The sequence below is a fragment of the Hypanus sabinus genome, chromosome 21 (genome assembly GCF_030144855.1).
Source record: "Hypanus sabinus isolate sHypSab1 chromosome 21, sHypSab1.hap1, whole genome shotgun sequence".
NCBI classification, from domain to species: Eukaryota; Metazoa; Chordata; class Chondrichthyes; order Myliobatiformes; family Dasyatidae; genus Hypanus; species Hypanus sabinus.
This window is the reverse complement of record NC_082726.1, coordinates 49,873,102-49,887,367: the sequence shown is the minus strand read 5'-3', so window position 1 is coordinate 49,887,367 and position 14,266 is coordinate 49,873,102. Positions and strand designations below refer to the sequence as shown.

General features: G+C 39.9%; 1 protein-coding gene across 6 annotated transcripts in view; it reads left to right on the top strand.

Annotated features, from left to right (window-relative positions):
- The window catches only part of p4ha1b (prolyl 4-hydroxylase, alpha polypeptide I b), a 100,636-nt gene extending 97,376 nt beyond the window's left edge, over positions 1–3,260 (top strand). For all 6 annotated transcript variants that reach the window (XM_059946496.1, XM_059946494.1, XM_059946495.1 and 3 more), the window contains one exon: positions 425–3,260. In XM_059946496.1, the coding sequence (XP_059802479.1) occupies positions 425–495 (71 nt within the window). In that variant the 3' untranslated portion in view covers positions 496–3,260. The remainder of the gene's footprint in view (positions 1–424) is intronic.
- Positions 3,261–14,266: the final 11,006 nt, after the last annotated feature.

Here is a 14,266-nt window from a genome sequence, read left to right as displayed (position 1 = left end):
TTGTATTCCTAAAGCTTTTCATCCCAGTAGCTAAATCATTGCATACCCAGTATATTAAAACAATGCTGGGTGAGGACAGCCTACACCAGGAAAGGAGCCTTATTTAAGAATGTGAATATTTGTCTTCATCAAAATTAAACCATGCTGCAAACTCCTATCTTGTGGTTGAACTGTAAAATGGGTGAACCCTCATCTGATAAGCTGCAAGGGATGTAATTGGGTGGCACGGGCTTGTTGCGCTGGAAGGGCCCATTACTGTGCTGTATATCTAAATAAAAATATTAAACCTTGTAATTTTATTTAGAGGGTGGTCGAATGGAATGACCAGGAGTGATGTTTGCCTGTGGAGCAGGATCCAGGTCACGAAAGGGAGTGGAGACATTTCAGTGTTTGTTAACACATTGTCCTTTTGGCTGTTTTGCAGTGTCGAACAAGTGGATCCACGAGCGTGGGCAAGAATTCCGAAGAAGATGTAACTTGTCAGAGACGGACTGATGTGCTCACTGTGAATTGCTCCCTGTCCGCCTCACCTTCACCACAGCTCAGTCCTGTTTACATTCCTATCATTGCTCCTAGTCTTTGTTCTCCACCCTGAAGACTTCACCCTGACTCAAACATATTTCTGTTTTAACACTAAATGAAGACCTGGGCAGAGAGGTTCACGTTTTCCATTGACAGGTTTAATTGAACTAGGCTGAGCTGGTTAAAGTGACAGGAAATATTCCTCTAAAATCATGCAGTTTGTCATTTTATTTTCCCACATGTTATATGGCTCTTTTCTGCAACTAGGTTTTTAATGGGGGTGATTTCATGTTTTTGAAATTGCAACGTGAAGCCGCATTCCTCAGCAGGCAATGAGGTCTTTGCTTGGGAGTGAGTATTCCTCACTGAACAAAGCCTTACTTGGGCATCTGTTGCAAGATGAGACTTAGAATTTGGTAAACTTTATAAATCACATTTCTGGAAGAGCAATGCTTCATGTAAGCCTGAATAGCGAAGCATTTTCCTGAATGGAGTGTAGGTATGTCTGCACGTAGGTTAGTGTGTACATTCAATTATATAAATGGTTCTCTGAAATCACATGTTCATTGACAAAAGACATACATGATGTTGACGTTGGAAGTACATATTTTTGCTAAACGTAAGAAAGACATTTTAATACTTGGCCATTATGAATAACACACAAAATGCTGGAGCAACTCAGCAGGCCAGGCAGCATCTATTGAAAAAATTACAGTCAGAGTTTCAAGTCAAAACCCTTTGGCAGGACCGAAATGTTGACTGTTCTGTTTTTCCATAGATACTGCCTGGCCTGCTAAGTTTCTCCAGCATTTTGTGTGTGTTGCTTGGATTTCCAGCATCTGCAGACTTTTTCTCATTTGGACATTATGAATCATGATTTCAGATAAAATTAACAAAGTACTATGGAGTATTTTTGTGGTACGTTTGACCACGTGCGTGGGGTATAACAGAAGTTCCAATGAATAGTAACACACTCCAACTGATGCACTCTGAATGTAAAACTTATGTTTATTAAACACAGGGCAAATCCCACTTTTACTCCTTTCCCATGAATCAATCATTTGTTGCTTTCTTTTTAATTGTTAACTACCAGATCCTGCATAGTCTATTACAGCATAATGGCTGCATCCCTAGCGATATCAGTTTATTATTTCAGCATTATCAAGCAGTTTGGTCCTTTACATAATTTGGCTTGACTGAGGCACCTTTGAAATTTGGCCAGATGATATCAGAACACTACAGACTCTTTGGCTGTATATATTGTTTGGATATGTGTTGTTTTCATTAGTTTTTAAACAAGTGTATATTACATAAAGTGTTGGTCCTCACCCCTTTTTTAAGCTGACTTGCATAATTATGTTTTAAAAAGAAACAATCAGTGGCTAAATTGTGTTTGGGGGGGGGAACTTAAACATGATTTTTTTTTAAAGCTTTAGGGTGGCTGAGAGATAATGTGATAAAATAACACAGACAACATGCTCGAGGATCTTTTTCAAAGGAAAAGTGCTTTACTGTGCTATCAGTGGGAAAATTTGTATTTATATATCTTTATTTTAATAAAACCTGCCCTTTTCTGTTTTCCTAAGTTACCATTTTCTTTAGTGTCTCATTATGTATTTGATTGCAAGGGTAGTTCTCAACTTTGTACAGTTGCCACACAACTGTGGTCTCAGGAATGAAACAATCAGAGTCAAATGTCCTCAACTTGATTGCCTGAATGACAATGCAGGATAGGAACCGATAAGATGTATTTTGTGAACTACACACCAGCTCACATCACTGTTATCTACTTAAAAATAGGAAGCAGTTTATTCCAATCAGTGCAACTTCACCTAATTTTAAAAAGAAGTTTATCAGACTTCAGCTTGTGGTTGGGTACTCAGTACTGTGATGGAGAACTAACACAACTAACTGTGAAATCCCAGCTGACTGGGGGAGGTAGAAAGAAGTGCAGATTCAAAATCCTATCCCATGAGCAAATCGGGGAGACAAAGTGAGAAACAGTACCCAAATCCCACCCCACAAACAGCAGAAGAATCTGGCTAATTTGTCAATCTACCACCAATGCACTCCCTTGTCAAGAAAGTGCTGTATGCAGGATTGAGAACGGGCATGTCCTCTTGCCCACCTTCAAATGGCTTAAGAACCTCTGCAACAAGTGCTAACCATTGCAAGATTGATCAATTACTTGTAATTTTTTAAGAAATCAGACTTTTAAAAAATGTTTCTATTCCTCTCATCCCAGCACATTTCACCCAGAGAGGGGGCTCCGTAAGTGTGTTTGTAATGCAGCAGCCATCGACCCATGCCCTGTGGTAATCAAGTAGGTGCTTTTGGGTATTGGAAGCACCTACCATACCAACCATCAATGTGGAACTTGACCAGTGCAATTGGATTTAAATTCATTTGCCTGCTTCTCAATGAAGCAGGGCCACTGGACTTTGGCACCTTTAATAATCATTCTTCCCTTCTTGGAAAATGCTAGTTTATATATTCTTCTGAACATGCAAAGCTGTAGAGGCAGGAATTGTATGAATGATGGATTCTATTTCCTCTTATTCTAGAATACAACTTTGTTAACCAAGTGCTGCTCCTATAAACCTGAATTTAATTTCCAGTATCTGCAGATTTTCTCTTGTTAATGTTTTCACTCTTGATTTTGTCCTTGTTGTTCCAATGTAAGCATGAATGAGAAAATAAAGTCTCACTGTGGCAGCAGTGACAATTTCTCCTTTTCAGCTCATTTGTTGCCTTTTGATTTTTGTGGTATCTTAGCTCTACCACTTTTTAAACTCCGCTTCAAGAGCCTGAGGGAAGTGTGGCAGACGGTAGTAAAAATTAATTGGAACTAGTGCAATACAAATCTTTAGATGAAGCTGGATAGGGAGAAAATTCCATACATTGATGGAGCAACAAAAATTATGGATTATTAAGACCAGCATTGTTAGAGCACAGGTCAGAGGATAGTGGGACTGGAAGATATTAAAGGGAAGAATGAAGTTGTAAAAGAATTTTAAAATAAGACTGCAAATGCGCAAACAAAAAAATAATAAATAATACTAGGAAAATGGATTTTAGAGTCCTTGAAAAGTAAGTCCATTTGTGGAATTGATACACTTGAGGTGAGTGAAGTTAGCTGTACTGGTTCAGGAGCCTGATGGTTGAAGAGTAATAACTATTCCTGAAACTTTACAGTGAACAACTGCAAAATTTCTGTTGCTTATTGCATTAAAAACAAGATCCTAATCCCAATCTTTTGCAGCTTGTACTCATTCTCAGTCTCCCTTTCCTTCGTAGGAAAATCCTTGACCCATCCATCACCCTCAAGTCAAGTTACTGTTACTGTCATTTCAACCAATAAATGATGGTACAGTACACAGTAAAAATGAGACAATGTTTTTCAGGACCATGGTGCTACATGAAACAATACAAAAACTACACTAGACTACAGACCTACACAGGACTGCATAAAGTGCACAAAACAGTGCAGGCAGTACAATAAAGACAGTAGGCACAGTAGAGGGTGATAGGTTGGTGCCAGTCTAGGCTTTGGGTATTGAGAAGTCTGATGGCTTGGAGGAAGAAACTGTTACACAGTCTGGTTGTGAGAGCCCGAATGCCTCAGTGCCTTTTGTGAGATGACAGGAAGGAGAGGAGTTTGTGTGAGGGGTCCGTGGGGTCCTTCATAATGCTGTTTGCTTTGTGGATGCAGCGTGTGGTGTAAATGTCTGTAATGGCGGGAAGAGAGACCCCGATGATCTCAACTGACCTCACTATCCGCTGCAGGGTCTTGCGATCCGAGATGGTGCAATTTCCAAACCAGGCAGTGATGCAGCTGCTCAGGATGCTCTCAATACATCTTCTGTAGAATGGGGGGTGGGAGATGGACTTTTCTCAGCCTTCGCAGAAAGCAGAGACGCTGCTGGGCTTTCTTTGGTATGGTGCTCGTGTTGAGGGACCAGGTGAACACCAAGAAATTTGGTGCCTCTAATCTTTGTACCTTTTTGTGTCCTCTCTAAGCCCTTAGAACTTGCACATTCTTTCTAAAGGTTTGTATGCTGCATTTAAACATCTTTTCCAATCTCACTTATGTCAAACAACAGCAATTTTCTTTAAGGTGTATTAGGTGAGAGGCATCACTTAAATCTAATTTTTAGATTCAAGCATGTATACATGCTCTCTTTGATAAGTTACTGGAAAGTTACTTTTTTAAAAATACACATAGAAGAACTTTAATCTCCGTTGTGTTTTATTTTTAAATCTTATAATGTCCCCAAGCCCTTAACAACCACTGAAGTTTTTAAAAATTGTGCTCACTTTCTCATGTGGTTCAGTACATTTATCACAACAGAGCTTCAAACTCAACGCTGCCATCTGCTGGAGACCAATTGCATTTACCAGGGATGGGGAGGCTAAAGCAAATTGTGATTAACAGTGGCTTGTTGCAAGTGTTAAGAAAATGTAGATTAAACAGAACGATTTTACACAACTATGAAGATTCTGTTCTGAGGTCATAATAACTGACTTATACTGTGTGTTAAATTTGTTTCCAGACACATTCTTCCACCTCTATACTAAATTAAGCAATACTGAATGAAATTACATTAAATAAACTCCCCCTCCCATCAGAGATTACATCATAGAATATCATGTCGTGAGAGATTCCAAAGTGGCATTATGAATTGGAGTTTAAATGGAGCTTAGTTGTCATAGGCTCTCAGTGATCACGAGGGTATCTAGATCCTATACTGCTTAAATTCTACATGTGGAAAGTTTCAACGATGATCGATGATCGTTATCAAAAGTGCCCATGCCCCAAGCTCTATTGCCTCTCCAACCCTCTGTCCGTAACTCTTAGCTATTTGTTCAAACCAAGCTTTCATGGCCAAAGCATAGCCAGCATTAGAGCAGAGATGAAAATCTGGTGTTTTAATAGGCTGAGTTGAATGACAGTGTAGAGATCTGGAAGGAGTCTAGCGATTACAGCATTTATGATAATGTTTTAAACCCTGCATTCAGATTACTGCTTTGCAGTCCCTATATAACTAATCTCTGCTGAGAGAAACATTCTTTGTTAGTGGCCTTATCTGCTGTGTGCAGACATATTCACAATAGAATAGTAATTGTACTTGCATTATTGAAGAATTCTTACTATATTAAAACATTTTGTAAATGGAATAGCTACTTGACATTTAAAATCAAGCATTTATCAATGAATTAATGCCAATTTAATGTTAATTTCAAAGTTAGTTGATGAGCAAAATTTTATCTGAACAGTTTTAATTTCTCTAGATCATTCAATAACCTTGGGCACAGTGACGAGAATATAATGTCAATATGCATTATCGATAAAGGATACATTGAAATAAAAGCAAATTAGCCTCTGTGCATAGAAAACAATACAACATTGTGGGCTGATGGCCTGTTCCTGTGCTGTACCATTCTGTTCTATGTTCTAATTCTGTAATCAATAGGTGTCAGATATGGTTTCTGACTTGTTCCTGGAGAGGTACCTAAGCGTCTGCCAGCAATGAGCCAGTGCACAACTCTACGCTCCCTGACCTTTACCAGAGTCTTGCCAAGGGAAGGAAAGAAACTGTTCAGTCAATAAATATTGTACAGGAGTAAATCAGGTATGAAAGACTGTTGACTGTCCCATATATTACCAATGATGCCTTGGTAATGATTATAAGAAATGGCCAATACAATTGAAGTGGATGTTCACAATAAATGGCTTGATTAGAGTAGGAACTAACTCTCACACATTGAAATTTTTATATGCTTCCTTGCCAGAAAACATACAAGAGCTTTATCCCATTATATTCTGCAGTGTCTATATTTGTTATGGAAACTGGTCATAATAAATTGTTGCACCAAGTCGTAGTATAGTGAGCATCTATGTAAGAAGCTGATGGATCAAAAACCATTTAGAAAATTCAGTCTGGATCTCCATACAGTATCAATGCTGGAGATGTCATCCTTCATATGAAATGTTACAAGCTGCTGAGAGTTGTAGACTCGGCCAGCAAGCCTCCCCACTGTCGAGGACATCTTCAAATGATGGTACCTCAAGAAGGCAGCACACATCATTAAGGAGCCTCACCATTAAGGGCAGGCTTTCTTCTCATTACGAAAGGTGCAGGAGCCTGAAAGACACAATCACATTTTAGGAACAGCTTCTTTCCCTTTGCCATCACATTTCTGAATAGTCCATGAACGCTGCCTCCCTATTTGTCTTTTGCACTATTTTTTTTATCGTAACATAGTAATTTTGCAATGTATTGTTGCTACAAAGCAAATTTCAACAACATATATCAGTGCCAATAAACCTGATTGTGAACCAGGCTTCAATTGTACTCTCGGTAGTCAAAAATAAATCCACAGAAATTCTTTAAAATGTAAGGTATTATTTTTGATATTTAACCTTCAATCAAAGCCACTAAAATAGGCTAAACAGTCATTATCACATTGTGATTATGGGAGCTTGCATAATGTAAGTTAGCTACACCATCTCTAAACTTGCATTTCATGTACTGCAAGATGCTTTGAGATGTGCAGAGCAGAGGAAACCGGTGACCTCTGTAATTCTTCCATTTTATACCTCTTCACCTCTTTGCCCATTACAGCAAAACCCTGCTGTCCCACCAACTCTGAAATGCTTCCATGTGCATGATGATTTGCTTTGACTTCAAACAAAATGTGGTCATAGCTATTCTGTTGTTGTTCAGTCATTTAGGCGAATCCGACTCTTCGAGACCTCATGGACCATAGGGTCAGTAGGGTTTCCGTGGCAAGATACAGAAGTAGATTGCCAGGCCTTTCTTCCGCACAGATACTGCTGCTGCCCAGGATGGGACAAGGCTGTGTTTGAATCTTGGACCATCCAGTGCTGATGCCACTATCCCACCAGCCGGCTCTCATTGTCATTACCACGATTCAGATTCATTTATCACATGTACATCAAATCATATAGGGAAATGTGTTGCTTGTGTTAACAATCAACACAACCAAATGACGTGCTGGGGGCAGCCCGTAAATGTCATCACACATAACGCGCCAACAATGCTTAGCAGGTCGACACAGAACACAATCAGCAACAAAACAGCAGCAAAACAACCCCCTTAAACTCCCACTCACTCACCCACGCAGACAGGCCGGTGTGGTTAGCGTTAGGGTTAGGGGGACTCAGTGACTAGGTACCAGAGTGACATCATCTCATACAATATCCAATAACCATTGAATATAGGAGCAGAATTAGTCTATTTGGCCCATCGAGTCTGTCCCACTATTTCATCATGGCTGATCCAATTTTCCTTTTGGCCCCAATCTCCTACCATCTCCCCATATCCCTTCATACTTGGATCAATCTATCAACCTCGGCCTTACCTATACATAAAGACTTGATCTCCAAAGATTCACCACACTCCAGCAAAATAAATTCCTCATCAGCTCCATTTAAAAGAATGCCCCCCTATTCTGAGGCTATGTCCACTAGTCTCAGACTCTCCCACCATAGGAAACATCCTTTCCTTATCAAAGCCTCTCACCATTTGATAGATTTCAATGAGGTCACTCCTGTTCTGAATTCTAGTGAATACAGGCCCAGAGCCATCAAATGCTCTTCCTATGACAAGGTATTCAATCCTGGAATGATTTTTGTGAGCCTCCTTTGAGCCCTCTCCAGTTTCAGCACATCCTTTCTTAGATAAGGGCCCCAAAACTGCTCTCAATACTCCAAATGAGGCCTTTCCAATGTTTTATAAAGTCTTAACATTACATCTTTGCTTTTATATTCTAGTCTTCTTGAAAAGCATGCCAGCATTCCATTTACCTTTTTCACCACAGACTCAACCTGCAAATTAACCTTTAGGGAATCCTGCACAAGAACTCCCGAGTCCTTTTGTGCCTCAGTTTTTTGTATTTTTTCACCACTTAGAAAATAGTCAACCCTTTCATTTCTTCTACCAAAGAATATGACCGTACGTTTTCTGACACTGTATTCCATCTGCCATTTCTTTGCCCAGTCTCCTAATCTAAGTCCTTATGTAGCCTCTCTACTTCCGCAAAACTATTTGTCCCTCTTCATATTGTCTGCAAACTTTGCGACAAAGCCATCAATTCCATCATCCAAATCATTAAAAGAATCGGTCCCAACACAGATTCTTGTGGAACACCACTAGTCACCGGCAGCTAACCAGAAAAGTCTCCCTTTATTCCCACTCTTTGCCCCTTGCCAATCAACCACTGCTTTATTCATGCTAGAATCTTTAATACCATGGGCTCATAGCTTGTGAAGCAGCCTAATGTGTGGCACCTTGTCAAAGGCCTTCTGAAAATCCAAATACACAACACCAACAGATTTTCCTTTGTCTATCCTGCCTGTTATTTCTTCAAAGAAGTCCAACAGATTTTTCAGGCACGGCTTTCCCTTGAGGGAATTATACTGACTACTTCCCATTTTATCATGTGTCTCCAAACACCCTGAGACCTCATCATTAATAATCAACTTCAACATCTTCCCAACCACTGAGATCAGACTAACTGGCCTATAGTTTCCCTTCTTCTGCTTCTCTTGAAGAGTGGTGTGATATTTGCAATTTTCCGGTCTTCTGGAACTATTCCTTGTCACCAACCTTTACCTCTCCAGCATCATTTTCCAGCAGCCTGATATCCACTCTTGACTCTCTTTTACACTTTATGTATCTGATAAAACCTTTGGTATCTCATTTAATGTTACTGGCTAGCTTACTTTTGTATTCCATTTTTATCTTTGTAATGATTTTTTTAGTTGCATTCTGTTGGTTTTTAAAAGTTTCCCAGTCCTCAAACTTCCCACTAATATTTGCTCTATTATATGCTCTCTCTTTGACATTTTTGTTGGCTTTGACTTCTCTTGTTAACCATGGTTGTATCATCTTGCCCTTAGAATACTTCCTCTTTGGGATGTATATATCCTGTGCCTTCTAAACTGCTTCCAGAAATTCCAGCCATTGCTGCTCTGCCATCATCCCTGCCGGTGTTCTTTTCCAATCAGTTCTGGCCAACTCCTTTCTCATGCATCTGTAATTCCCTTTACTCTACCTCAGTAGTGACACGTCTGACTTTAGCTTCTCTTTCTCAAATTTCAGGGTGAATTCATGTGAAAACAAGCAAGTTTGAAGAAAACATTTTCCCTGATGAAGGGTCTCGGCCCAAAATGTCAACTGTTTATTAATTTCCATAGATGCTGACTGACCTTCTGAGTTCCTCCAGCACTGTGTCCATTTTGCCTTGACAAACATTCATGTCCCTTCATCATTGCTGTATCCAAATCCTGAACTTCTTTATCAACAGCTCCGTGGGAGCAGCAGTCCTTCAAATGAAAGACTGAAGCACATCAAGAAGGTGAGATGTTGGGGTGTTATGCTGAGGTTTTATAAGGAGTCAGTGAGGCCTAATTTGGAATATTGTATGCAGTTCTGGTCACCTAACTAACTATAGGAAAGATATATCAATAAGGATGTTGCCAGAACTTGAGGACCTGAGTTATAGGGAAAGGTTGAATAGGTTAGAATTTTTCCCCTGCAATGTAGGAAAACGTGAGGAGATTTAATAGATGAATACAAAATTATGAGGGGTATAGACTGGATAAATGCAAGCAAGCTTTTTCCACTGAGGTTGGGTGAGACTAGAATGGGAGGTCATAGGCTAAGGGCGAAAGGTGAAATATTTAAGGGGAACTTCTTCACTCAGAGACTGGTGTGACTGTGGAAAAAGCTGCCAGCAGAAGTGGGAAATGCTGGTCTGATTACTACATTTAAGAGAATTTTGGATAAGTACATGACGGGAGGGTTTTGGAGGGCTTTGGCCCAGGTATGGATCAATGGAAGCAGGCAGATTAACAGTTCAACAGGCTGAAGGGCCTGTTTCTATGCTATAGTGTTCTATGATTCTAAAATGTCTTAAAGGTAATAAGGGATGGCAGTGAAAGCTGACCTTGCCAGTAATGTCCAGATTACTCAAAAATGAATAAATAAATGTTGGCTTTGACTGGTTGGACAGAATCAGCATATTCTCATGTTGTAACAACAAAGTCATGGGTATTAGGTGAAGTAGAGAAGGCAAATTTCACCAACAATAGAAGTGTGACTACTTTATTACTCAACAAGTGGTTAAGAATGGGATGCCTGAGGTACTCATTAAGTGGGTGACTTAATGAAATTAGTTATTATCTAAAGGAAGAAAAGGGAGTTGATGTTGGGAAACAGCATACATGTTGAACTAACTTTGTTATGGTTTGACTCGGAGATTGCAATGACCTCCCTTGCTGTACAGCTCCATGAGTAATTCAATGATAAGAAGTACTCCAGCACAAAGCTGCACTTTGCCCCCAACCTGCCAGCAGCACTGCCCTCGGGATCCTTAGAGACAGTCATAATCCAGGAAGAATGACAACATCATGCTGAAAGTATACAGGGTTCATTTCAGAATTTGATCTCACTGTCAGATGAAGCAACCCTATCTGTTACTTACAATGACAAGCGCAGAAGATGGTGTTGGAAGATGGCTTCTGTTTGTTCACAATCCCAGCCCCTATCAAGGACTCCTTATCTAATGGACTAGGTTTTAATATAGAGTTGTAACTCCTTGGATAGGTCTTTGAGGTCCCTACTTGTGCTTTCAAGGCTAAATCTTAGCTTTAAAAGATAAAATGATTTTTTCCTCATTAACCTAGCTCCCAATTCACTCTGTCCAGTTTTTACAACACATCATAAACCACACAGATATTATCTTAATATATATTCACTGGCCGCTCTATTAGGCAGCCTATCCACTTTAAGGTTTGATGAGTTGTGCATTCAGAAATGCTCTTCTGCACACCACCGTTGTAACACGAGGTTATTTGAGTTACAGCCGCCTTGTCAGCTTGAACCGGTATGGCTATTCTCCGCTGAACTATCTCATTAACAAAGAGCTTTTGTCCACAGAACTGAATTTTTTTTTCTGGTTTTTGCACCATTCTCTGTAAACTTTAGAGACTGTTGTTTTGAAAATCCCAGGAGATCAGCAGCTTCTGAGATAATAAAAATACCCCATCCGGCACCAACAATCATTCAACGGTGAAAATCATTTAGATCACATTTTTTCCCCTTTCTGGTGTTTGGTCTGAACAACTGAACCTCTTGACCATGTCTGCATGCTTTTATGCACTGAGTTGCTGCCACATGATTGGCTGATTAGATATTTGCATTAATAAGTAGATGTACAGGTGTACCTAATAAAATGGCCATCAAGTGTAGTACTTAACTGATGACTTGCACATACTCAGTGGTTCTATCCAGTTGCTCTGTGTGTAAAAGCTATAGCACAAACTGTTGAATACATTAACAAAGAGTGCTAACAGAGGAAAGCCAGTAATCAAAAACCCCCAACATCCAGGCCATACCCCCTTCTTGCTACCACATGGGCAGGAGGTACAGAAGCTTTAGGTCCCAGCCACCAGGTGCAGGAACATTTATTACACTACACTTCAATCACTGCTAACACCAGAAACTGCAGATGTTGGAAATACTAAGAAATGCACACAAAATGCTGGAGGAACTCAGTAAGTCTGGAGGCATCTATGGAAATGAATAAAACTGTCAATGTTTTGGGCCAAGACTCTTCTTCAGGACTGAAATGGAAGGGGGAAGATGACAGAGTTAAAAAGTGGGGGGGAGGGGAAGGATATTAGCTAGAAGATAACAGGTGAAGCCAAGTGGGCAGGAAAGGTAAAGGGCTGGAGGGGAAGGAATCTGATAGGAGAGGAGAGTGAACCTTGGGAGAAAGGGGAGGATGAGGGAACCGAGGGGAAAGTGATAGGCAGGTGAGGAGAGGTAAAAGACCAGAGTGGGGAATAGAAGAGGGGAGGGGTAAGGGGAGGGAAAAACTTCTAACAGAAGGAGAAATCTATATTCATGCCATCAGGTTGGAGGCTGCATAGGCAGAATACAAAATGCTTCTCCTCCACCCTGAGGGAGCCTCATCACCACTATTCTGAACTCATTCTACAACCCACAGACAGACATTCAATGACTCTTTACAACTCATGTTCCCAACATTATTTTTATTTGCCCAATATGTAAGTTTTTTCATAAATTCTTACATATTTCTTTTTTCCCTATGAATGTCTGCAAGAAAATGAATCTCAAGGTAATACATGGTAATATATATGGTAATATTTTGACATTAAATTTACTTTGAATTCTGTTTCTTTGTTGGCTCATTGGCCACAAAAGTTTGTGCACAGCTCATTAACTTCTCAGTTTCTCTGGCCCCAGTATTGGGAAGGATACAGACTCCAATTACAAAGTAACAGCACCCATTTGCACAATAGTGTTAATAAGTGAAGAGAGCTTGTGTTTAAGGGTGCCCACTGGTCAAGGTAAGCAATTTGGGCCAAATGACCTGTTTCTATACTACATTATTCAAGTAGAGTTTATTGGCATATGCACAAGTACAGTGAGACAGGGTTACATTGAAAAACCTTGCTGCAGCATCACAGGCATGTACAACACACAGAACACAAGCTATAGATAAATTATAACAGTGAAACAAAAGAAAAAAGTTCTATGCACAGTTGTCGATTATGAGTAACACCACACCTTTCGAGCAGGACCTGACATAAGTCACTGCACAGAAAATGTTGTCTTCTTCCAAGTTTCTGAAGTTTTGTCTTCACCCCTTCCCGGAAAAGTTGCTGAACCCTGCATTCCCTTATAATAAACCTACTTTGCTGAAACCATTCCAGACAAGGTAACAGGGATGAAACCTGGCTCTGAAGTGACATTCGATTCCATTGAACTCAATGCATTTTCCACTCTTGTATTCTGAAGCATGGGCTTATACTATATAACTAATTTTTTACATAACTGTACATGGAGGTTCGAGCTAGCACTCAGGGGACACACACAAAATGCTGAAGGAACTCAGCAGATCAGGCAGTATCCATGGAAATGAATAAGCAGTTGACATTTTTGGCTGAGACCCTTCATCAGGACCAGAGTCCGGGCTGTTGACCCAGAGACATGACAACTGGGGAACTGAAATTCAACTACTTAAATAAATCCAGAAGAAAAAACTGTCATCAGTATTAGTGCCCATAAAACAGCAAGATTATTGAGAAAGCACATCTGCTACCTTAATGCCTTTAAAGAAAAAGATTCTGCTACTTTTACTTGTAACTCTCTGATACACTAATGTAGTTAGGTCTTTGCTGTCTCCTCAATTCAGAAACAATAGGTAAATACAATAAATATTACCATCCTATTTTTCTGTAAATAATAAAATATAGTTCCAAAGCTTCTGTTTCATGCAAAAAAGGAAGAACAAAAAAAAAACATTGATCTAAAACACAATAATTTCCCTACCTACCACTTACTTGGAGCCTGGTGAGAAACCTCCTGCATCCCACATGTTCTGGTCCTCAGTGACTGATGGCCAATGGACCGCCTGTAAAACCAGCGTCAGCACTAGTCACTGCCCTGAATCTATTTATTTGAGCCTTTTAGCATGTAAGACAAATAAAGTTACTCGGATCTCAGAAGCAGAGTTGACCCAATAATTCCCAGAGCTTTGGTAATGTCCATAAACTACTGGATGTCTAAAGTCCAATTTCTCACAGTTGGTGATGAGACCATCCCTTTACCATGTAACTCCCTGCTCACGTCCAAGACTTCTTTTCTTCAGCTTTATAGTGTATGAGCTCTCTGTAAAAGCATAGTTT